This window comes from Macaca mulatta, chromosome 4 (assembly GCF_049350105.2).
Source record: "Macaca mulatta isolate MMU2019108-1 chromosome 4, T2T-MMU8v2.0, whole genome shotgun sequence".
NCBI classification, from domain to species: Eukaryota; Metazoa; Chordata; class Mammalia; order Primates; family Cercopithecidae; genus Macaca; species Macaca mulatta.
Genome location: NC_133409.1, coordinates 177,811,022 through 177,834,713, shown reverse-complemented (window position 1 = coordinate 177,834,713; position 23,692 = coordinate 177,811,022). Strand labels below are relative to the sequence as shown.

At 39.2% G+C, this 23,692-nt stretch overlaps 1 protein-coding gene across 8 annotated transcripts in view; it reads left to right on the top strand.

Moving 5' to 3' along the window:
• The window catches only part of FARS2 (phenylalanyl-tRNA synthetase 2, mitochondrial), a 517,158-nt gene that overhangs the window by 96,772 nt on the left and 396,694 nt on the right, over positions 1-23,692 (top strand). For 7 of the 8 annotated variants that reach the window (XM_015135505.3, XM_078000978.1, XM_015135504.3 and 4 more), the window contains one exon: positions 21,783-22,415. In XM_015135505.3, coding sequence (XP_014990991.2) covers positions 21,804-22,415 — 612 coding nt within the window. In that variant the 5' untranslated portion in view covers positions 21,783-21,803. Of the gene's footprint in view, positions 1-12,262; positions 12,386-21,782; positions 22,416-23,692 lie in introns of those variants that run through there. The other variant, XM_078000980.1, reaches the window with a different exon arrangement.

Here is a 23,692-nt window from a genome sequence, read left to right as displayed (position 1 = left end):
ATTCACACCATCTAGAGTAGGTATTGTTCTGATTTTTTTCCAACCAAAAAAGTTGTTTTATCTGTTATATAGTTTCCATATATATATGATATATATATATATAAAATATATTCTTTGTGTCTGGTTTCCTTCATTTATCAAATGTTTTTGAGATTCATCCCCGTTGTGTATACAGTAGTTTGTGTGTGTGTGAGTGTGTAATCCATTTTAGGAATGTACCACTGTTTACCCTTCTGTTGATGGATATCTGGACTGTATCCATTTTGAGGCTGTTATGAATACAGCTGCAGTGAATGTACAACTCTTTTTCTTCTGAGTGGTTTTTCCTGGTTAAATACCTAGGATTAGAATTGCTGAATCATATGGTAGGTGTATGTTTAGCTTTGTAAAACATTGCCAGCCCTTTTTCTGAAGAGCCTGTACCATTTTACAACATTACCAACAAATTGAGAGTTCTGCCTGTTCCACATCTTCGCTGACATTTGGTGTTTTCAGTCTTTTTAAATTTAGTTTTTTTCCTGGAACAACAACAACAACAATAATAATGATGGTGATAACTAATGGTGGTATTCCACTGGCTTTTATTTGCTTTCCCTGGTGACTAATGATGTCAAGCACTTTTTCATGTCTTTATCCGCTTTTTTGTATCTTCTCTGGTAAAGTGTTTGTTCAAATCTTTTGTTGATTTGTTTTTAACTGAGCTATTTGTCTTTTGATTATTGAGTTGTAGGAATTCTTCATATATCCAGCTGTCAGTTTGTATCATATTCTTTGCCAGTCTTTGGCTTCCCTGTTCATTTTCCTAAAGATGTCTTTTGAGGAATGTAAGATTTTAATTTTCAAAAAAATCCATTCTCTACATATTTTCTTTCATCATTATTGCTTTCTGTATTCTAAAAAACCTTTGTCCACTCCAAGATATGAAAGTATTCTCATATATTTTATTGTACAAGCTGCACATTTAGTCACTAGTCTTTACGTTTAGGTCTTTGCTATGTCTTGAATGGATGTATGTGTGTGCTGTGAGATAGGAGCTCTGCCTTCTTCTGGCCACTCCTTCAACATAATCTCTGCTGCCATTACCCTGGCTGACTGGCCATTTCCCAAATATATATACACTCATGTCTGTGTACTTGTATGTTGTGTTATTGGCTCACTTACTTACTTGTTTATTTTATTTTATTTATTTATTTATTTTTTGAGATGGAGTTTCGCAGTGTGGCCCAGGCTGGAGTGCGGTGGTGTAATCTCGGCTCACTGCAACCTCCATCACGTGATTCTCCTGCCTCAGCCTCCCAAATAGCTGGGAATACAGGCGCACACCACCAGAGCCGGTGGATTTTTTTGTATTTTTAGTAGAGACACGGTTTCACCATGTTGGCCAGACTGGTCTCCAACTCCTGACCTTGTGATCTGCCTGCCTTGACCTCCCAAAGTGCTGGGATTACAAGCATGAGCCCCTGCACCTGGCCCACTTCTTTATTTATTGATTGCTTATTATGTGCTAGCAGCTAGGATAGGTATTAAGTATGTAGTATTAAATAAAACATAAGTAATCTGTGCCACTGTGGTTCTTGTTGTGTAGTAAGGATAGACATTAAACAAATAAACACGAATGCTCTTCTATGAATATCTGGTGAAGTTCCTTTTATCCTTTAAAACTCAATTTTTACAGTATTTGAAGACAAATAAATGTAATCTACCATTATCAGCAGGCTAAAGAAGAAAAATCGTATCAATTGATACAGAAAAAGCATGTAGAAAAATTCAATACTCATAAAAATAAAAACTCTCAGCCAGGTGCGGTGGCTCACGCCTGTAATCCCAGCACTTTGGAAGGCCGAGGCGGGTGGATCACAATGTCAGGAGATCGAGACCATCCTGGCTAACATGGTGAAACCCCGTCTCTACTAAAAATGCAAAGCAAAATTAACCAGGCATGGTGGTGGGCGCCTGTAGTCCCAGCTACTGAGGAGGCTGAGGCAGGAGAATGGCGTGAACCCGGGAGGTGGAGCTTTCAGTGAGCCGAGACTGCGCCACTGCACTCCAGCCTGGGTGACGGAGCGAGACTCTGTCTCAACAACAACAACAACAAAAAACAAAACAAAACAAACAAAAAAAACCCTCTCAACACACTACAGATCTCTATCTGTTTTCAACTTGATAAAGAACATTTATAAAAATCTTAAGTTAACCTCATATTTAATGGTGAAAGACTGAATGCTTTCCCTCTAAGACTGGGAAAACAACAAAGATGTCTGCTTTTGCCACTCTTCTTGACATCATACTAGAAGTTCTAGCCACTGCAATAAGGCAAGAAAAATAAAAGATATTCAGATTAGAAAGGAAGAAAGAAAACTATGTCTGTTTTCAGATGATATAATTGTCTACATAGAAAAAACAAAGTAGTCTATCAAAAATAAAACATAACACCCTCCTTAAACTAATAAGTGAGTTCTGCAAGGTTTCAGGATATAAGATCAACACATGAAAATCTGTGAGATTTCTTTACATTGGCAATGAATATGTGGAAACCAAAATTCCAAACAGAATATCATTTACAATCACTCTCAAGGAAATGAAATACATAGGTATATATTTAACAAAACATATTGGGTCTGTATGCTGAAGATGACAAAAACCTGATTTTTGACAAAGGACCCAAATAAATGGAGAGACATATTGTGCTCACAGACTGGAAAACTCAACATGCTAAAGATGTCAGTTGTCCCTAATTGACTTGTAGGTTTAATTCAATTCATATGAAAATATCAGCAAAGTTTTTTTTTCTTGAAAGCATCCTCGATGAAACAGTGAAAATGATTAAACTTTCAAAATTTCAACCCTTGAGTACTTTTTAGAAATGTATATAAATATTTCAGTAAACTTTGTATTTTAGAGCAGGTTTTGGTTTACAGAAACATTGGGAAGATAATACAGAGAGTTTCCATATATCCTACACCCTTTCTCTTTCACTAATGTCTTAAACTAGCATGGTACACTTGGTGCAGTTAAGGAACCACTATTGTTACATTATTAACCAAATCCACACTTCATTCGATTTTCTTATTTTTCACCTAATACCCTTTTTCCGTTCCAGGATACTACCTTACATTTAGTCAGTAATCTTTCCCTGACTGTGACTGTTACACTTTCCTTGTTTCTGATGACTTTGACAATTTAAAGGAGTACCTGTCAGGTGTTTAGAAGAATGTCTGTCAGTTGGATCTTTCTGATGTTTTTCTCATTTTTAGACTGGAGTTATATATATATATATATATATATATATATTTTTTTTTTTTTTTTGAAGGATTACAGTTGTAAAGGGCCATTATTTTCATCACAGCGTACATGGGTTCATCACCATCAACAAAGCTTATTACTGTAGATGTTGACCTTGATCACCTGGCAGTGTAGTGTTTGTCAGATTTCTCCATTGTACAGTTACTCTTCCCCCACCCCTACCTTTTCTTTACTATTCTCTTTGGAATCAGCAAGATTCGTTTGTTTGTTCTTTCTTTCTTTCCGGAGACTACATGGTGTGCACCACCATGCCTGGTGAATTTTTTTTTTTTTGTAGAGTCGGGGTCTCACTATGTTGCCCAGGCTGATCTCAAACTCCTAGTCTCAAGCATTCCTCCTGCCTCAGCCTCCCAAAGTGCTGGGGTTATAGGCATGAGCTGCTGTGCCCAGCCCCAGCAAGATTTTTTTATACACAAGCTGTTTTTAAGTTTTGTTTGGAAAGACATGTTTCTAGAGTAACTAAAATTTTAAAAAAGAATAGTCAGTAGGATCACTTTACCTGATATTCATATCTGCTATAGCTATAGTAAGTAAGGCATTGTGGCATTTGTGAAAGGTTAGACACAGAGAGCAGTGGAACAGAATAGAGAATCCAGAAGTAGATCACCACAAATAATGCGCAATTTATTTTTGACAAAAGTCTGAAAGCATTTCAGTGGAGAAAGGCTACCCTCTTCAGAAAATGGTCCTGGAACATTTGGACATCCCTAGGAAAAACAGTGTACTTTGACCTACACCTCACAGTTTGTGTAAAAAAGTAGCCGAAAATGGATCATGTATATATATCAATACCATTGCTATTGTGTCAATATCCTGGTTGTGATATTGTACTTTAGTGTTGCCAGATGTTATCATGGGGAGAAATTGGGTAAAGAGTCCGTGGAATTGCTCTGTATTATTTAATTACAACTGCATGTTAATCTATAGTTATGTTCAAATGAAAAGTTTAATTAAAAAAATCCCCTTCAAAGCTAATTCCTCTGGAGAGCTGGGGTGTCTTCCAGCTTGTTGTGTGTTTGCTCATTTAGTCATTTACATACTCATCATTTAGTAAGTTGTTACTTTCTGCCAAATTCACTGATAGGTTCTGAAAATTCAAAAAATGAGTACATGTCTAGATATAAATATTTGAGATTCAGAGCCATATGGGTGGTAGGATATTACCCCAAGAAGAATATATAATTTCAGAGAGCATCAAGGCAATACTCGTTTCTCTGTATTGCATTTATTCCACAGAGCTGCCTCTACCAGCCTGTTAACTGGAGCATAGGGCCATTATTTGTTCATCTTCAGATACCAGCTACCTGCCTTTGTGGCTGGTGTATATAAGCAATTGTATGCAAATATGGTGAATGATTGGTTTAATACATGAATATATGCTTTTACTTTTTATGAGAGCAGTGAGCCATTTGACCAAAGAGACTGGACAGGGAGATATAAAACTAATTTTTCTTTTTTTTAATAGATTGCAGGAGCATATCTTTTCACAGTATGGTGACAACTGAACCCAAAATTTAGCAAACCCAGAAAATCCAGTCTTCAAAACACATATTTGTGATATATTTCTTGTAATAGCTTATGGAAGATTTTCAGATGTTCTTTGATAGACTATTGACAGAGATTAACTGATCCCCCCTACAGCAAACTACATTTCTTATTTTCCTCGATTACAGAAGCTCAGTGCATAAAAGCAGGGTGGAGGAAATCAGATGGATTGCCATAATCTCGTAAGCCACTGTTAACTTCTTTATGAACTCTTCTGGTATGTTTTTAATAGCATAAGACACACCTACATACATAGAAAATAAAGATGGTGTTATGAGATGTGTGTAATTTTTAGCTGCTTTATCTATATTGTGACCGTTGCCCAATGTCAAAAAACAATCTTCATTCACACGTCACACATACTTTATTGCACAAGCCCCTTAGTGTTGGACAGTCAAGTTGTTTCTCATTAGGAATAATAACTGTTTCTTGTTCTGCCATATTGTGTTAGGGGCAGTACACTTTTGCTATCTCTATGAAAAGATGCCATCATGTCTACTAGAGTAAACCTCTGGAAATAGAAATTTGAAAACAGCTTATCCCCGCCCTTCATTTATATCAGGCTTGTTCAGCCCATGGCCTGTGGGCCGCATGTGGCCCAGGATAGCTTTGAATGTGGCTCAACACAAATTCATAAACTTCCTTAAAACATTGAGTATTTTTTTGTGATTTTTTTTTTTAAATTTTTAGTTAATCCGCTATCATTAGTGTTAGTGTATTTTATGTGTGGCCAAAGATAATTCTTCTGATGTGGCCCAAGGAAGCCAAAAGATTGGACACCCCTGATTTATATGATAGGTGATCCACTGTCATGATGTTCTTTGAAGGTCACTTTGATTTCTGGGAGGGAGCCTTAAAAAAAAAAAAATGCTTCCTAACCAGAAGATGAGCATTGATATTTTTCTGAAATCCTTTTTTTGTTTTTTTTTTTTTTGAAACAGAGTCTTCCTCTGTCGCCCAGGCTGGAGTGCAGTGGCGCGATCTCAGCTCACTGCAAGCTCCGCCTCCAGGGTTTACGCCATTCTCCTGCCTCAGCCTCCCGAGTAGCTGGGACTACAGGTGCCCGCCACCTCGCCCGGCTAGTTTTCTGTATTTTTTTAGTAGAGAGTGAGTTTCACCATGTTAGCCAGGATGGTCTCGATCTCCTGACCTTGTGATCCGCCCGTCTCGGCCTCCCAAAGTGCTAGGATTACAGGCGTGAGCCACCGCGCCCGGCCTCTGAAATCTTAAACTCTAACTTGAAGAACGTCATGTCCACTCTGCTCAGGTGTTTGGCTTGCCACTATGTCAGTGCCTCATGCTGGTGCTTTCTTTGTGTGAAGGAAGATGCAGTGGGTCGGTCATTAGCACTAGGTGAGCAGGAAGGGAGAAAGGAAGGCCTGAGGCTTTGTCCTCAGTTACCTCCAGTCAGCACTGCTTCTGCAGAGAAGACCAGCTCTGGGCCGTGGTTTCCTTATCTAGGAAATGCCCTCTGGTTGTTCTAACTCATCTCTCAGTTTCCTCTAAGTGCAAATTTTACGTTTCTTTTGAGATGTAAATACTTGCTTGACTAGCCTTGAGAGCTTTCCTTCCTTCTGTCCTCCCTCCTTCCCTTCCTCCCTTCTTCCTGGATTAGTTTTTATTTTTATTTTAACTGACACATAATTGTACATATGTATGTGGTACAGTGAGATGTCTTGATACATATACATTGTGTAATGATTAAATCAGGGTATTTTACACTTCTGTCATCTCACACATTCATTCGTTCTTTGTAGTGAAAACATTCAAAATCCCTTCTTCTAGATATTTGGAAATCATACCATAGAATATTGTTAACTATAATCACCCTTCTGCACAGAACTTCTGCACACCAGAACTTACTTTTCCTGTCCGTGACCCTGTACATGGGTCACATTTCCCTTCTACGCATTTCCCTTCTACAGCCTCTGCTATCCACTGTTCTACTCTTGACTTCTGTGAAATCACCTTCTTTAGCTCCTGCATGAGTGAGATCATGTGATTTTTGTCTTTCTGTGTCTGACTCATTTCGTTTAACATAATGTGCTATAGATTCATCTATGTTGCTGTAAATGACAATTTAATTATTTTTTATGGCTGAACAGTATTCCATTGTGTATATATACCACATTTTCCTTATTCAGTTATCTGTTGATAGATACTTGGGTTGATTCCATTTCTTGGCTATTGTGAGTAGTGCTGCAACAAACATGGGAGTGCAGATATGTCTTTGACACACTGATTTCATTTCTTCTGGGTGCATACTCCATAGTGGGACTGCTGGATCATATAGAAGTCCTATTTTTAGTTTTTTGAGGAAGCTCCATACCGTTTTCCATAGTGGCTGTACTAATTTGCATTCCCACCAACAGTGTATAAGCATTCCTCTTCCTCTGCATCCTTGCCAGGATTTATTTTTTGTAGCCATTCTAACCGGGGCAAGGTGATGTCTCATGATGTCTCATTGTGGTTTTGATTTGCATTTCCCTGATGATTTATGATGTTGAACAGTTTTTCATACATCTGTTGGCCATTTGTGTGTCTTCAGATTTTTTACCTGTGTTTAAATTGTAATGTTTGTGTGTGTGTGTGGTTTTTTTTAAGTGATTTCTTGTAACAGTGGTCACAGACATATATTCTGGTCTAAGTGATAAAATCTTTTTTTAATGTTTTTTTCTAATCTTACTATGTTAATATCTCCATCTCATCTAGAGATTAGTTTTCTCTCCATGTCATCCTCTGGAGCATAGCCCAGGACTGAGAATTCAAAGCCTCTAAGGATAAAACATGGCCATTTCAATCCTCTTACACTAAAACCAGACACCATATTCTCTAGGTCTTTACCCAATTTCATTGAAACTACTTAACATTCAGTTCTCATGAGCTTAATTATTTTGCTTCCCAGATAGCTTACAACAGCATGAAAGCCTCTTAGACTCAGAGAGGATGGAGGAGCTGAGTACTATTATTATAATAGCAGTAGAGGATCTGCTGACCAGCTGAAATCAAAGGGGTAAAAATGAAAACACTAACAACTATTCTATTGCACAGAATGCAGATTTTCCTAAAGAATTACTATGGTCATTGCAAAAAGCTTAGAATATATTTATACCCTCTGTTTAATAGTACAGTAACATTTCAGTGGATTTCTATGCTAGCGGTTTTCAAGCCATAGCTGGCATGAGAATCACCCTAAAGGGTTATTAGGGTACAGACGGGTGTGCCCTGCCCCAAAGTTCCTATTTTTTGGGTCTAGGGTAGGGCTTGAGAATCTAACATCTTCTCTGGTGATGTCGATGTTGCTGGTCTTAGGACTATACTTTGAGAACTACTGTTGTATTCAAAATTATTTTAAGTGTTATTTAAAATAAGAAGTTTAAATTTCCTGGGAAAAATAACGTGTATGTAAAGCTTAGTCCTTACTACGTAATTATTTTTAAAATATTTTCATTTTGTATCCTACTTCCTGTGGCTCCTACCTCCTTTGGTGTGAATTGAGAGTCATGGGATTCTTTGCCTTTAAATAATTCTCTGTGTGATTCCCCCACCATGGGAATCTGCCCTCGGTTTCCTCAATTTAGAGAGACTGTAAATATATGTGATTTTTCCATTTTTGAATTTACCTCTATTTTCATATTTTTTATTTTATTTTGCTTCCCTTTCCTGTTTGAACCCAAAGGATAATTTTACTTTTTTTAAGTTTTTTTTTTTTTTGAGACAGAGTCTCACTGTGTCACCCAGGCATGATCTCAACTCACTGCAACCTCCGCCTGCTGGGTTCAAGCAGTTCTCCTGCCTCAGCCTCCTGAGTAGCTGGGATGACAGGTGCGTGCCACCATGCCTGGCTAATTTTTTTGTATTTTTAGTAGAGATGGAGTTTCACCATGCTGGCCAGGCTGGTCTTGATCTCCTGAACTTGTGATTCACCCGCCTTTGCCTCCCAAAGTGCTGGGATTACAGGCGTGAGCCACTGTGCCCAGCCTTTTTAGATTTTTAATGCTGTTTTTTGAGCAGTGGTCATAATATTCATACACACACACACACACACACACGGACACACATGCACACACACAGTATAACATGCAAAAAGTTAGAAGGTCATATGGTAAAACATAAATTTCTTTCCCTGCTCTCTCCCAGCCACATCATTGTCTTCCTTGGAGACACCTACTATTATCAATTTCTTGATACACACTCAATCCAGTATTATTCATGAATTCCGTGCTTGTGAATTTGCCTGCTCTCTAAAATCTGTTTGTAACCTCAAAATCAGCACTTGAGGCGCTTTCATGGGCATTTGCAGAGATGTGCACAACAAGGGGAATAAATCTGACTTGCCTGAGACGCATGTTCCTAGCTGAGGTGGAACACGGTGATGTTCTGCCTTGTTCAGCTCTCAAACTGTAAACAAGTGTCCTTTTCATGGTCTATGTAGTGTCACATTTCACACTTTTTTGTGCTGTTTGTTGTGATTTTGCTGTTTAAAAGTGGTGAGACTGGGCCGGGCGCTGTGGCTTATGCCTATAATCGCAGCAGTGTGGGAGGCCGAGGTGGGAGGATCACTTGAGGCCAGGAGTTCGAGACCAGCCTGGCCAATGTGTGAAACCTCACCTCTACTAAGAATACAAAAAGTTAGCCGGGTGTGGTGGTGCACGCCTGTAATCCCGGCTACTCAGGAGGGTGAGGCACAAGAATCGCTTGAACCTGGGAGGTAGAGGGTTGCAGTGAGCTGAGATCGTGCCATTGTACTCCAGCTTGGGCGACAGAACGAGACTCTGTCAAATGATAGATAGATAGATTAGATAGATTAGACAGATAGACCTGACCGAAGTGCTGTATAGTGTCTCTAAGTACAGGAAGGCTGTGATATGCCTTACAGAGAAAACATGTATGTTAAGAGCTTCATTTAGGTATGAGTTATAATGCTATTATAGGCTGTGAGTGCAATGTTAATGAGTCAATAATATGTATTAAATGTTTTAAACAGAAACACACATAAGACAAGACTATGTATTGATTAGTTGACAAAAACGTGACCAGAGGCTCGCAGGAAACCAACTGTATATTTCCCCTTGGAGCAGTGCTTCACTGTTTGCTAATTCAGTGGTCATAGCAACTTTATAGACTATGCTGCAGATAAGAAGAATGGATGGCATATGTATTATTTCTTATATGCTTTGCAGTTTCAACTAAATGATTTCACGTATTGCTAATCCTTACAACAGACCTACAAAGGTTATAGAGAAGTGGAGGGCTGTGTGTGTGTGTGTGTGTGTATATATATATATATATATATATTTTTTTTTTTTAAATGGGAATTTTAGCAGAGAGCACAGTATGATGGGGCTGTTTGGGGTTAATGGAACTCTGATATATAGGCCTGAATTCTACTCTTCTAGCAGTCTTGCCACTATGTTCAGGATATGACTTACCATGCATAGAACAGCCTACTCTGAATTATAAAATAAAAAGTTGTTTGATGTCTGTCTTTTCGAAGGACTTGCTAAATGAACTTCAGTGCTGTGCTTTAGTTTTTCAACTACTTTGTCACTAGATCCACTATGGAGAGAAAATGGAGCTTTGGAAATGTCACTGTGAGGTAAATAAATGGTATCTTTTCTTAGCTAAACAATGATTTGGAAATTTATAACATAAATGTTCATAATGGGTTTACTCCGTTTGATTTGGAGAAACATTCCTTTTAAAGACAGACATATTGTCCAAAACATTGTCTGAAGCAACTTGAGGACATACTGTCCCTGTCCTCAAGTTGCTTAAGATCTGACAGATGGACTAGCATCCTAACTGGTAAGTTTAGTGAGTGTTTTGTGTGCCACGAGTGAGGTGTGTACAGAAGACAATTGGAAAGAGAGAAGAGATGGCTCAGTTCTCCCCGAGGAGAGCATATAGGATAAATTATGGTTTGCATAGAGGTAAAACATTTCTGGAATTATAGATCATGTTAGTGGGAAGATGCATTTTGACTTAAAAATAAATTTTATCAAGAACTTACTAGGACTCCATCTATTGAAAAATGCAAGGTAGGCTAATATTCCTTAGGAGAGGGCAGGCAATGGAAATAGCAGGGGTGGACTGGAACCAGGTAGGAGTCACGTGAACCTGGTTTGAATCCTGGTGCCGCCACTTAAGTACTTTTGGTCAGTTGGCATGATTTTCACAGATTAATGTTTGTCTTTCATAGTGGTGTTATGAGAATTAAAAGAAAGAAGTAATAAAAGGCTTCAGAGAGAAGATGATGCTCCTTTACCATTTGTAGGTAGAGAAATATTTCAGGCTGTTAGACTCTACTTACTAATTGTGAGTGTGAAGACTGACGAAACCTTTGTGTAATTGCTGCACTACAGTCGAGCAAGGAGTTTATATGCATTGACTTCATTTAGAGACTCTTATAAATAATCAGTTTATTTAGAATATTTAGGAGAGAAGAATTTTTAACCTGGAGGCTATTTCTTCTGTAGCACAGTAATGTTTTCAATTGCTTAAAATAGTTTTTAATATGCAGTGTAGAGAGTTGATTTAAAAAAAAACTTTAATTTTACTTGCCATAACTGTTCTGCTTGCTAAATTGTTTGTGGGGGAAAACTTGATTCTTTTTCATTAGCTGAATATTTTTAATTTTAAAACTGTTATATATATGTACATAGTAAGATTATTATAAAATTCTTTTAAATGCTGAATATCATGGATAATTAATTATGCCAACATTCCTGAAATATGGAATATGTAGAACTATAGTTTGGTTAATACCATTTTTTAAAAACAAAAATAAATGATTTTGTTGAGATGCTAAAAAACATGAGGGGTGATTTAGATATTTTTGTGTGTGAGAGAGAGAGAAAGCGAGAGTATGTATTGTGCTTTTTCTATTTATTGAGAGGAATTTTTTTCCCTGCTGTGTTTCAGAAAGCATTTGTACAAGTGGATATTGGTAACGTGAACTTAATTTTAACTGAATATATTTTTAAAAGTTAAAAACAATAGCAAAAGAAGGATTGGGAATCACTACAATTCCAAATACAATGACATCTTTAGATGCTTATCTTCAGATTAATTTTGTAGTGTCTTTGGTCTGTAGTCATTCTCTTATGTATTCATTTAATTACAGATTTTAACCTTTTGACTTAGGATAGCAAAATAGATTTCTTTTGGAACTAAGTACTATGATTTGTGTCTAAAAAAAAAAACTTTTAAAAGTTGTATTTTTCCATTTGTTTTTGTCACAAGATATGTTTCTCACGAGTATGGAAGTTTCCAGTGCGACAGAACACCTTCAAATCTCTCATTCTTGAACATATGGCATTTATTAGCAAAGAATAGTATTGATAGTCATTTCTCAACTGAATTACAGTGATGAAAATATATCTTTCTTTCTTTTTTTTTTTTTTTTTTTTGAGATGGAGGCTTGCTCTGTCACCCAGGCTGGAGTGCAGTGGCGCAATCTCGGTTCACTGCAACCTCTGCCTTCCGGGTTCAAGCTATTCTTCTGCCTCAGCCTCCCCAGTAGCTGGAATTACAGGTGCGTGCGACTGTGCCCGGCTCATTTTTATATTTTTAGTACAGGCGGGGTTTTGCCCTGTTGGCCAGGCTGTTCTCAAACTCCTCACCTCAAGGTGATCCACCCACCTAGGCCTCCCAAAGTGCTGGCATTACAGGCTTGAGGCATTGTGCCTGGCCAGGATATCTCTTCTTAATGGGGAAGATGGCATTGTATATTGAGATAATAATTGTTTTAGAATTGCTTCCCTCACTACTTTTTTTCCCCATTAGACTAAATTTTTTAAAAAGACATTGTCTGCACAAAAGGTAGCTATTACAAAAAAGGCTGAAGTGTCAAAGGATTTCTTGGGCTCTCTGATCCGTATGCCCTGGCACTGTCTCTCTTAAGGCTTGCCCTCCTTGTGCAGTTGCCAAGTGCTTGCATAATTGTCTTGACAAATGGCATACTCATTAATATTGTGTTGGGCCTTTGCCAACCCATGGAAGCCATGTGCCCCGGGCAGTGAAATCCAGTGCCAAGCTCTTGCTGATGGTTGTAAACCATGCCTTAAATACATTGTTGAGACCAATGATAGATAAGTAAATAGTCATTTGACCTAAAAATACTTATATTTATCCATGGAAGCCAAGTGCATTTGTGAATGGTAAGGGGCTGCTGGGGTTCTGAGCTGTAGACACTCTCGTGTGAGGGAGCTGCATCTTCCTCCCTTGAGGGCTCCTCTTTTGTCACTTACTAGCTCCAGAATCAATCAGAAAAACAGGCCCTGATGAACCATCACAGAAAACAGGTTATCTGCTTCTTCAAGGCTGTTAAAGTGCCCAGTCTAGAAGCAGTGTCATTGTATCAGGGTCTGCAGTCATTTCTAGAACACCAAATTCTCTGAAAATTAATATTTGAGTCTAAATGGATGAAACTCAAGAAAAGGGTGTGAGATGCTCTCATTACAACTGTATAGTAACATTTTCTCCTAGGCATTTCGTGTTACTTCAAATTAATGATTTCAAAATGCACTGTTCATTTGGCCTTATATTGGTTGAATGGTACTATGCAACTGGCTTTTCTTAAGCTCACTGGAAACAATTGTAGCAGTGTGGTATGAGAGCCATTCATTCATTTTTTTTTCATTCATTCATTCATGGAAGAAGCACTTTCTTTGGGCACTTACTTCCTGTGCCTGACCATCTTATAGAAACAATCAAATGAATGGCTCCTGCCCTCAAAGTCTTATTTTCTAGTGGGAGAGGTACACATGTCTGCAGGTAAGTACTGCCTGGGTCATTTGGCATGAAAAATGTATTTCCATTTTAAATATCCAGCTTATTTATAATGATTGCAACAAAGCTATTGGGAGATAGGTTTCCCCAGTGCCCAGTTAGTTCCAGAATTTGTAGACCCAGCATGTTCTGTTCTTCTACACATCCAAGCTGGCTTCCTGGTGATTTTATTATTTGCGTATTACACAAAGTCCCTCTAAGAATAACCCCCAAGTATTCTCCAAGGTAGATATCTAGACAATGTGTGACCTTGTCCCTGATAATTGATTTCATTTGCATGTGAACTTTAAAAAATTTTTATCCTCCCTCTCAGAAAGAAGGTCTGGATAGGGTAACCGGGATCAGGAGCTGAGCTTGTACAGTTAAAATTTATCATGTTATGTTAGTAGAAGGAGAATGTTCTGAATTTAGAAAAATTCATGCCAGTATTCAAGACATTTTTAGCAAAACAGACAAGATCAGGCTAGAGAATGCTTATATTACCTGAACCAACTAAGAGCACAGTTGAAACTTGGTCAGATAGGACAATGGTTTTAAAGTTTAATTTAAAATAGAATGAATGTCTATTTAGAATATTTGGAAATATTAATACATAAAATAGAAAATAAGTACTAGGGATAATTACTATGAAATCTTCTGGCTAGTTCTTCTCATGGTTTCTAAATATCATATGCATGTGTTTATAGGTAGATATATATTTATAGAGTTAAGATCATACCATACATATAATTTTATATCCTATTTATCACTTTATATAGTTATATCATCAAAACTCTTTGCAACCATTATATTTAATGACTGCATAGTATTTTATTTTATGGTTCTCCGGTAATTTGCTTAATCATTCCCTTGTTGTGGGACATTTATGTGATGTATATATTTTTTTCTATTATAAATAATACTGTAATGAAACTTCTTTGTGTTTAACTTCTGTCTTCATTTACATTATTTCCTCGTGATAAGTTCCTAGAAGGGTAATTACCCTGTCAAAGGGTATGAACAGTTTTAAGTCTCTTGATAGTGCTGAATTGCTTTCTAGAAATGTTGCACCAATAACACCCTCGTGAGTAATATAGGAAATGGCCTGCTTATAGCCCTTCTCTTTTTGTTCATACTAGTCAGCAGGAACCAAAGCATTCTCTTGACTTGCCTTTCTATCAGTAAAAGTGAATGGAATTTGGCCATTTTCCCACCGTTATTTAGTAAAATAAAATGTGTAACTGTGTTGACTGAACCAAGCTTCGTTTTTTCTTGATAGAAATTGTGTGAGTATTGCATCTGGTGGTTGTGGATTGTGCTTGCACACTTTTGTATAGTGGTGACCGTATATGGGTTATGCTTGCTCACCATTGGCTATTTCCCTTAAGCTAATAATGCTTTAGGAAAATGATCAGTCCAGGACAATTTGCATACTGCTTAATGTTTTCTTTACACAGAAGAATGAGGGAAGTTGAAAGGACTGTTGAAACCATTATACAACTCATTCATTCTAACAACAAACATTTATTCAGTATTTTACTAGTTGTTGTCACTGTGCCGCTTTATAGTGATAAAGAAAGCTTACAGCATTCTGCATGTGTCCAAAATGAAAAACAAGCGAAAGAATTCAAATGTGATCCATGACCATGTAACAGGTGCTTCAGATACCTTTTGAAATGTTACTTCTTAGAGCAGTCTTGTAGAGAAGTGGACTTGACCACTATGCCCACTGTTTGGACATTCCGGGCAGCTGTATCCCAATAGTAATGATAGAAATAATAATAATACTGATAATAGCTGCCATTTAGTGAGGACCTGTTATATTCCTTCAAGATACTGTGTTATGTTTTTTACCTTCATTGTTATTTAATACTCTTACTGCCATTGCAAGGTATATGTTATTTTCACGTTGAGAAATATAGGGAAAGTAAGATTCAGAGAGAGAGAGCGAGAGTTCTCCTAGTTCATCCTTGTTGTCACAAATCACAGGATTTACTTCTATCTAAAGGCTGAATGATATTCTATTGTATACATACATCACATTTTCTTTATGCACTCATCTGTTGATGGACAGTTAGGTTGATCCCATATCTTGGCCATTGTGAATAATGCTGCAGTGAACAAGGGGGTGCAGTGAACAAGGTGACATACAGATTTCATTTCCTATGTTATATACTCAGAAGTGGTATTGCTGGATCATATAGTAACAGTTCTATTTTTTAATTGTTTTGAACCTCCATACTGTTTCCCGTATGTGGTTATACTCCTCTAAATTCCCACCAACAGTGTACAATGGTTCCTTTTTCTCCACATCCCCACCTACACTTACCATTTCTCTTTTTGGTAATAGTCATTCTAAACAGGTGTGAAGTGGTATCTCATTGTGCTTTTGATTTGCATTTCTCTGATGACTAGTGATTTTGAGGATTTTTTTTCGCATACCTGTTGGCCATTTATATGTCTTCTTTTGAGAAATGTTTATTCAGATCCTTTGCCCCTCTTCTTTTCTTTTTTCTTTTTTTTTTTTTTTTGTTGAGACGGAGTCTCTCTCTGTCGCCCAGGCTGGAGTGCAGTGGCGCGATCTCGGCTCACTGCAAGCTCCGCCTCCCGGGTTCACGCCATTCTCCTGCCTCAGCCTCCTGAGTAGCTGGGACTACAGGCGCCGCCACCACGCCCGGGTAATTTTTTGTATTTTTAGTAGAGACGAGGTTTCACCGTGTTCGCCAGGATGGTCTCGATCTCCTGCCCTCGTGATCCGCCCACCTTGGCCTTCCAAAGTGCTGGGGTTACAGGCATGAACCACTGCGCCCGGCCCGTTTGCCCGTTTGTAAGTTATTTGCTTTCTTGCTGTTGAGTTGCGTGAGTTCCTTGTATATTTTGGACATTGACTTTTTCCCGGATATGTGGCTTGTAAATACTTTCTCCCATTCTGTGAGTTGTCTCTTCACTCTATTGAGTTTTTAAATAGTTATGTACTGCCCCTACCAAAGCGGCAGGCTTCTTTGTTTTGTGTGACCTTGCTGACCAATTTCCTTCCATTCTTTCTTTTTCTTCCTATTTCTGTTCTTCTGGCGTCTTCCACCCAGCGTCAGATGTGGTGCTGGATTCCAGGCATGCAGTGATAAATATGAGAGAGAGAGAGGGAGAAAGAGTATGTACATATATATGTGTGACTGTGTGTTCTTCTCTCAAGAACCACACAGTCTAGTAGGAATACAGACAACAGCAGGTAGCAATAATACGGCACGCTAAACTTGCACATTGAGTGGTATTTGGGTTCAGAAAAAGCCCCTGTTTCCTTCTAGATGTCTTTTCCCCTGACTTCTGTGCTGTGGCACCCTTTATGTCCCCTCTGTCTTACTCCTTACATCCCCTTCCCTTCAATGTGCTAAGTTCCAAGTATTCTTCTATCTTTTGCTCACTTCTATCTTGCTCTTAGCCTCCCATGGATTCTTATATATGCTTGTGATATTAACTCTTCCGTCTATGCAAATTACCTCCAAGGTCTACATTTCCAGGACTAATGTCTTACCTCCTTTCCAAACTATAATATAACTCGAATTGCCTTATAGAAATTGTAATGTGGCTATCTCATTCATACTGAACTTCCGTTTGTCCAAATCTGTTTCCCTCTACAAAAGATGATCTGAACAAACAACGTAAACCCATTCTGAGTTCTCTGTATCAGTGAATGACTTTATTAGTTCATCTGTTACCCGATCTCTTGAAATCTCTGGGTCACTTTTAACTCTGAATTCAGCTTATCGTATCTGTTAAACACTGAGCAATGAGTTAATTAGCTGATGAACACAATCTAGTGTAATCTTTTCATTATGAGATAGGTATTATTTTTCTCTCTTTTACAGATGAGGACCTTGAGGGCCAGACAGGTTAAATAATGTTTTTAAGGATGATACACGGCAGCTAAGAGGTCAACTTAGGATCAAACCAACATTGGCATCTCCGCGAAGTCTGGCCTGTTGCCCATTATACTGTATTTTCTCTTCTTATAGTTGGTCTGATTGTTTCTTTTGTACCAGTGCTAACATACTTCATGTCCACATTTGTATTCTTGCTCCTTTTTTGTGAGTTTATAATCTACATATATTTGTGACTAGGAAGATTTTATTAATAATGTAGAAAAATTTTTCAGTAGGTTAAGCTAAAACAGGGCTCAGCAAACTCTTTCTATAACAGACCAGATAGTGAGTATTTGGGCTTTGTGGGCCACACAGTCTCTGTAGCAGCTATTCAATCTTACCTTGATAGCAAGACAGCCACTGCAGATGTTAAATCAACAAATGGCTGTTGCTGTGTTCCAACAAGCTTTATTTGCAAAAACAGACTATGGGCAAGGCACAATGGCTTATGCTTGTAATCCCAGCACTTTGGGAGGCTGAGGTGGGCAGCTCACTTGAGCCGGGAGTTTGAGACCAGCCTGGGCAACATGGTGAAACCTCATCTCTACAAAAAATACAAAAGTTAGCCAGGTGTAGTGGCTTGGACCTGTAATCCTAGCTATCTCCGAGGCAGGGAGCCACTGGAGCCTGAGACAGGAGGATCACGTGAGTCTGGGAGGTCAATGCTCCAGTAAGCCATGATCATCCCACCGCACTCCAGTCTGGGTGACAGAGTGAGACCCTGTCTCAAAAACAAAAAAAGGCCAAAGCCACAAAAAACAACAACAACAACAAAAAAAACCCAAACAGACGACTGTGGGCAGATTTGACCCTTAGGTCTGTAGTTAAATACTTATTTCATTTTTACCATCTAAACTAATGTGTTTTATTGGATTTACTTATTCATGCATTTGTGTATTTAAAAACACATTGATATATAATCTCAATTAGATAAAATAGAAGTTAAGGGAGGTCATTGCAGAGATATCATTTGAACTTAACAATCTTGGACTTTTGATTGAGAAATAATACTTTTTTTTTTTCTTTTTTTTTTTTTGGTCAGGCAGGGTCTCACTCTGTCACCCAAGCTGGAGTGCAGTGGTGCGATCCTGGTTCACTGAAGCCTGAACTCCTGGGTTCATGCAGTCCTCCTGCCTTAGCTCCCCAGTGGCTGGGACTGCAGGTGTGTGCCACCATACCCAGCTAATTTATTAAAGAAATTTTTTTTTTTTTCTAGAGACAGGGTCTTGCCATGTTGCCCAGGCTGCTCTCGAACTCTTGGGCTTAAGTGATCCTTTCGCCTTGGCTTTCCGGAGTGTTAGGATCATAGGCGTGAGCCACCACACCCTACTGAGAAATGCATTTGACCCCTGGACAACATGGGGGCTTTGGGGGCACTGATTACCCTCCCTCAGTCAGTTGAAAATTCCTGTGTACCTTTGACTTCCCCCAAACTTAACTACTAATTGTTAACTGGAGGCTTTACTGATAACATAAACAGTTGATTAACACATATTTTATATGTTACAGGCATTATATACTGTATTTTTACAATAAACTAGAGAAAATGTTATTAAGAAAATCATGAGGAGAGAAAATATATTTACTATTTATTAAGTGGAAGTAGATCATCCTAAAGATCTTCATTCTTATCTTCACGTTGAGTAGGCTGAGGAGGGAGAGGAGGGATTGGTCTTGCCTTCTCAGGGCTGGCAGAGGTAGAAGAGATAGAGGAGGTGACAGGGGAGGCAGGAGGGGCAGTCACACTCAGTGTAACTGTTATTGAAAAGAATCTGCGTGTAAGTGGATCCTCACAGTTCAATCCATGTTGTTGAGGGTCAGCTATATATGAATTGCCAAGAATTCTGAACTGTGTCTCATGGCTAGCTAGGCATATGAATTTATGCTAGTTACGTGATCTTTTTGAGCTTTATATTCTTTGTTGGTAAAGTGGTATGTGCAATAGCTACATCACAGAACTGTTGAAGGATCAAATGGAAGAACAGTGTGTTAATAGTATGAGCGTCGTTGGTCTTATCCTCCTGGGTCTCTTATGTATTTCCAGAGGATACATTTCTTATAGAGAAATTTGATAGAGGTGGGAGGAAAGGAAGTCACTTCTCAGATAGAAGTGGGAAGGCTCTCCTAGTCATCCCTTTCCCTCTGTTAGAGATGGTAATAGAGGACAAATACTTTTCTGGGTGGGGTGAATGACAGTGAAGAATGTAAGCAGGGCTGAGCAGATAGATAGAAGGCCTGAAAACGAGGGCAAGAACCTCAAACTTTCATCGGGAAGCTGGGGACTGCGTGAGGAGAGCAAGGAAGGGACACGAGGCTGGGGTGCATCCCTGGGAATGGAACCTAAGTGTGGATTTGGATGTGTGAAGAGCAGGAAACTGGGAAGGAAAAGCATCGACAGCAGCCCACAAATAACTGCATCAGAAGCACCTTTCCCAGAACAATTCTGAACTTTGTCTAACAGCATATGCCTTTGGAAGGAAGAAAGGTTTTCCTGTGTTTTGGCGAGGGTGCTGAGTTAGGTAGCTAATAACCTCACGGTTTCATTTTGTGCTAAGACGTGTAAGGCTGCATATGCATATTTAAAATTCATATCCACTGCAGTGACAAGTCACTGAACACTAGATGGGAAGACATTTCAGTTGAAGCTCAGCCGAAAGCCCTTTTGCAACAACTCTGACAAAATAATGCCGTAAGTGAATAAAACCAGAGAGTTCCTGGGTGTCTTTGAAAATGTCTCAAGTGATGACAGTCTCAGACAAAGGTGCTGTGCACGGCTTCTAAGAAGCAATCACACGCAAGCACAGCCCTTCAACTTGAAGCTAGATATCCTCAGTTCTAATTTGGAGTCAGGTGGATTGTGTTGTCCAGGGACAGACTGTGCCTTTGATAGTGACTTGGAACAATATAATTCTCTCCAAATGCAGCTTCATATCATGAAGTTACATATTTTCTTGGTATAATTGCACGGCCCTTGCAGTAAAACAGCCACGTAGTTGTATGCTTTAAAGTAGCCCAGTAGGGAAGAATTCCACATTTTAGAAGATGGATTTTTATAATTGAAGTTTGTGAACGTAATTTATTTGTGAACATGGGGAAGTGACATCTCAAGACTCTCCTTATTGGGATCCCTGAGTGAGTTCATAACGGGCTTCTGTGGGAGTGGGAAGAAGACACCGTGTGAGTGGTCCACAGCCCTCTGCGGTTGTCTTATTGAACTCTTCCACTAGCTTAGAGTTTCGCTGTTACACTTAGGTCTTTCTTACCTCATCCGTGACTTGAACCGCCTATACTAGATGACAGCTGAGGTGACTTTCAGCTGTAAAGTTTGGTGATTTTATTAAATTCTAGGCATTTTATTTAAAAATCTAGGTCAGTGCTCTGTCTTCTGGCTGCTCTGTCACTGTCCCCCAACAAGTTTAGTCCTGTTTCTGGTTAATTGTGGGTGTGTAGTAGAAATTTGCTGTTTTGCCAAAGGTGTAATTGAGAAGGCGCCACAAAGGTATGAAGTTTAAGTGACCAGACGGGAGAAGACTTGCGTTTACAGCTGTCCATTGATATAGGCTATCACTTTGTATAACATTTCCTTAGAGTTTCTATTTTATTTTTAAAATATTAAAGTTAACCACCATCTAAAGTGGTGTATTTTATTTAAAACTTTTTAAGAAATTAGTAATATCCCTTTGTGATCTAGTGAAGTAATCCAGAAGTTACGCTGCGTCAGAGATAAACAGAACTTCTAATGATCGGTAGAAATGTGAAGGATGGCTCTTCTAATCTCTTCTCTTCCACTCTCCTTCAGAGGCCTCTGTCTAACCATTTGCTTCCTTTATTAGTGGGACCCATAATAGGGTCCAATTAAATGCTGTATTTTAGGGGATCCCTCTAAAGGTTTTTGGTTCTATAATGTACAGGTTGTCACATTTAAAGTTTTTTTCCACATCACAAGTTCAGGACATGATAGCATAATAAACGAGGTTTTGTACAAAGCCAAGGATCTGAATGACAAAGGAAGGAGAACTAGAGATTAGGGATCTAAAAGTGACTTCCAAGAATCTTCTGATTTAGTGCATTAAGTATCACGCATCTGTCAGGTTTCTTTAATTGGCTCTTTCAGCTGTGTGGAGGTCATAGTGGGGGAGACATGACAGTATGACAAGAGGCAGCTGGTGGGAGACACAAAGAACAGACTTGCTTTCCACAGAGTGACACCTGACTTGTGCTTTGCCTGTGTGCTCTTTCCAGAACCCGTGAGAAGTTTCTACAATGGTGGCCTCAGCTCTCAGGAGAGGTGCCCATGCCTATGTCTACCTGGTGAGCAAGGCCAGTCACATCTCCAGGGGCCATCAGCACCAGGCCTGGGGATCGAGACCTGCTGCAGCAGAGTGTGCTGCCCAGAGAGCTCCAGGCAGTGTGGTGGAGCTGCTGGGCACATCCTACCCTCAGGACGACTACAGCAACCTCACCCGGAAGGTCCTCACCAGAGTTGGCAGGAACCTGCACAACCAGCAGCACCACCCTCTGTGGCTGATCAAGGAGAGGGTGAAGGAGCACTTCTACAAGCAGTACGTGGGCCGCTTCGGGACCCCGTTGTTCTCGGTCTACGACAGCCTTTCTCCAGTGGTCACGACCTGGCAGAACTTTGACAGCCTGCTCATCCCAGCCGACCACCCCAGCAGGAAGAAGGGGGACAACTATTACCTGAATCGGACTCACATGCTGAGAGCGCACACGTCTGCACACCAGTGGGACTTGCTGCACGCGGGGCTAGATGCCTTCCTGGTGGTGGGTGATGTCTACAGGCGTGACCAGATCGACTCCCAGCACTACCCTATTTTCCACCAGCTGGAGGCCGTGCGGCTCTTCTCCAAACATGAGGTGAGTCTTGAGATGTTTCTCATGGCTGAGGATGTCATAGACGTTTTATGTTGAGGTCACTAACATTTAGCTCAATGAGACCAGTATAGTCATCCTTGCTTGCCTTATTTTGCCTTAGTGAATCATCCATGCTTAATGACATCTTGTGTATAGGTGTGCCTCCATATTTTTTGACTGATTTCTTGTGTGAGTAACTACAGAAATTGAAAAGCCTTAGTTTTCAGTTGTCTGTCCTTATCCTTTCTCTCAGTACTGACCCGCCTTTCTCTGGGTTACTTCTTATGAATGGAGAATAGTCTGTGGCTCAAATTCACCTTTAATCCAGGAGGGCTGAAGGTGCAACTTGGAAACCTGTGGTCAGGTCATTCTTAGTTCTGTTAGGAGAAGTAAATTATATTTTCATGCTGTTAGAGATAAATGAATTTCTTAGGTACCTTAGGGGCCTGAGGATTTATTGGCTTGGACTGTAAACTGTGTCTTGTCCCCAGGCACTTTCCTCACCCTCCCTGGCTTTGCATGTTGCTGTGAGATGTCTGTCTTAATTGCTGCTATTCTTGAAGTATATGTTAGGATGCATGGAGCCTTTTCCTAACTCCTTGCATCTGTTAGATGTTATCCTAATATGTTGTGTGCATCTTTTTTTTTTTTCATTTTTTTTTTCAAATTATGAAATCCCTACAAGCTTGATTCCATTTCCTAAAAACTTGCCATACCACTTGTCCTTCACTCATGTTTTAAAAACCATCTCTGTTTTTATATATAAGAAACAGATGCGTTAAACTAACACACGGTGTATTTCATTTTACTTCCTTAGCAATGTCCCTTCCAGACATGTTCATTGGAACAGGAGGAATTATTATTGTCACAAAACTCTCTCCTGCCATGTAAGCTAAATGAGTTGTTAATATGAAAACAAATAGTATAGCATCCTTAGGCTAATAGGTAACCATTGTTTTGTTGTATTCTGTAAGTCATATAGCAGGAGATAACTGAACAGGACTGCCCTCCCCTTCTCTTCTTTGTCTTTCTGTTTGCCTCTGGATGTGCTATTATTTTGTGACTGTGATAATGCAGTAATAGGTTAGCCTTACACAGAAAGGCCATCCATGCTGGATCTCAGCGGATCTTAAATGAGCATTCTCACTACTTGGAATAGCTGACTGTTTTCCAAGTTAGGAAAAATAATGATTAATAAGGATATAGATTTATTAGGGAACTAAAATGAGATGAACAAAGACAGGTCAAAATCTGGGAAATATGTCCAAGTGAAAGGATGT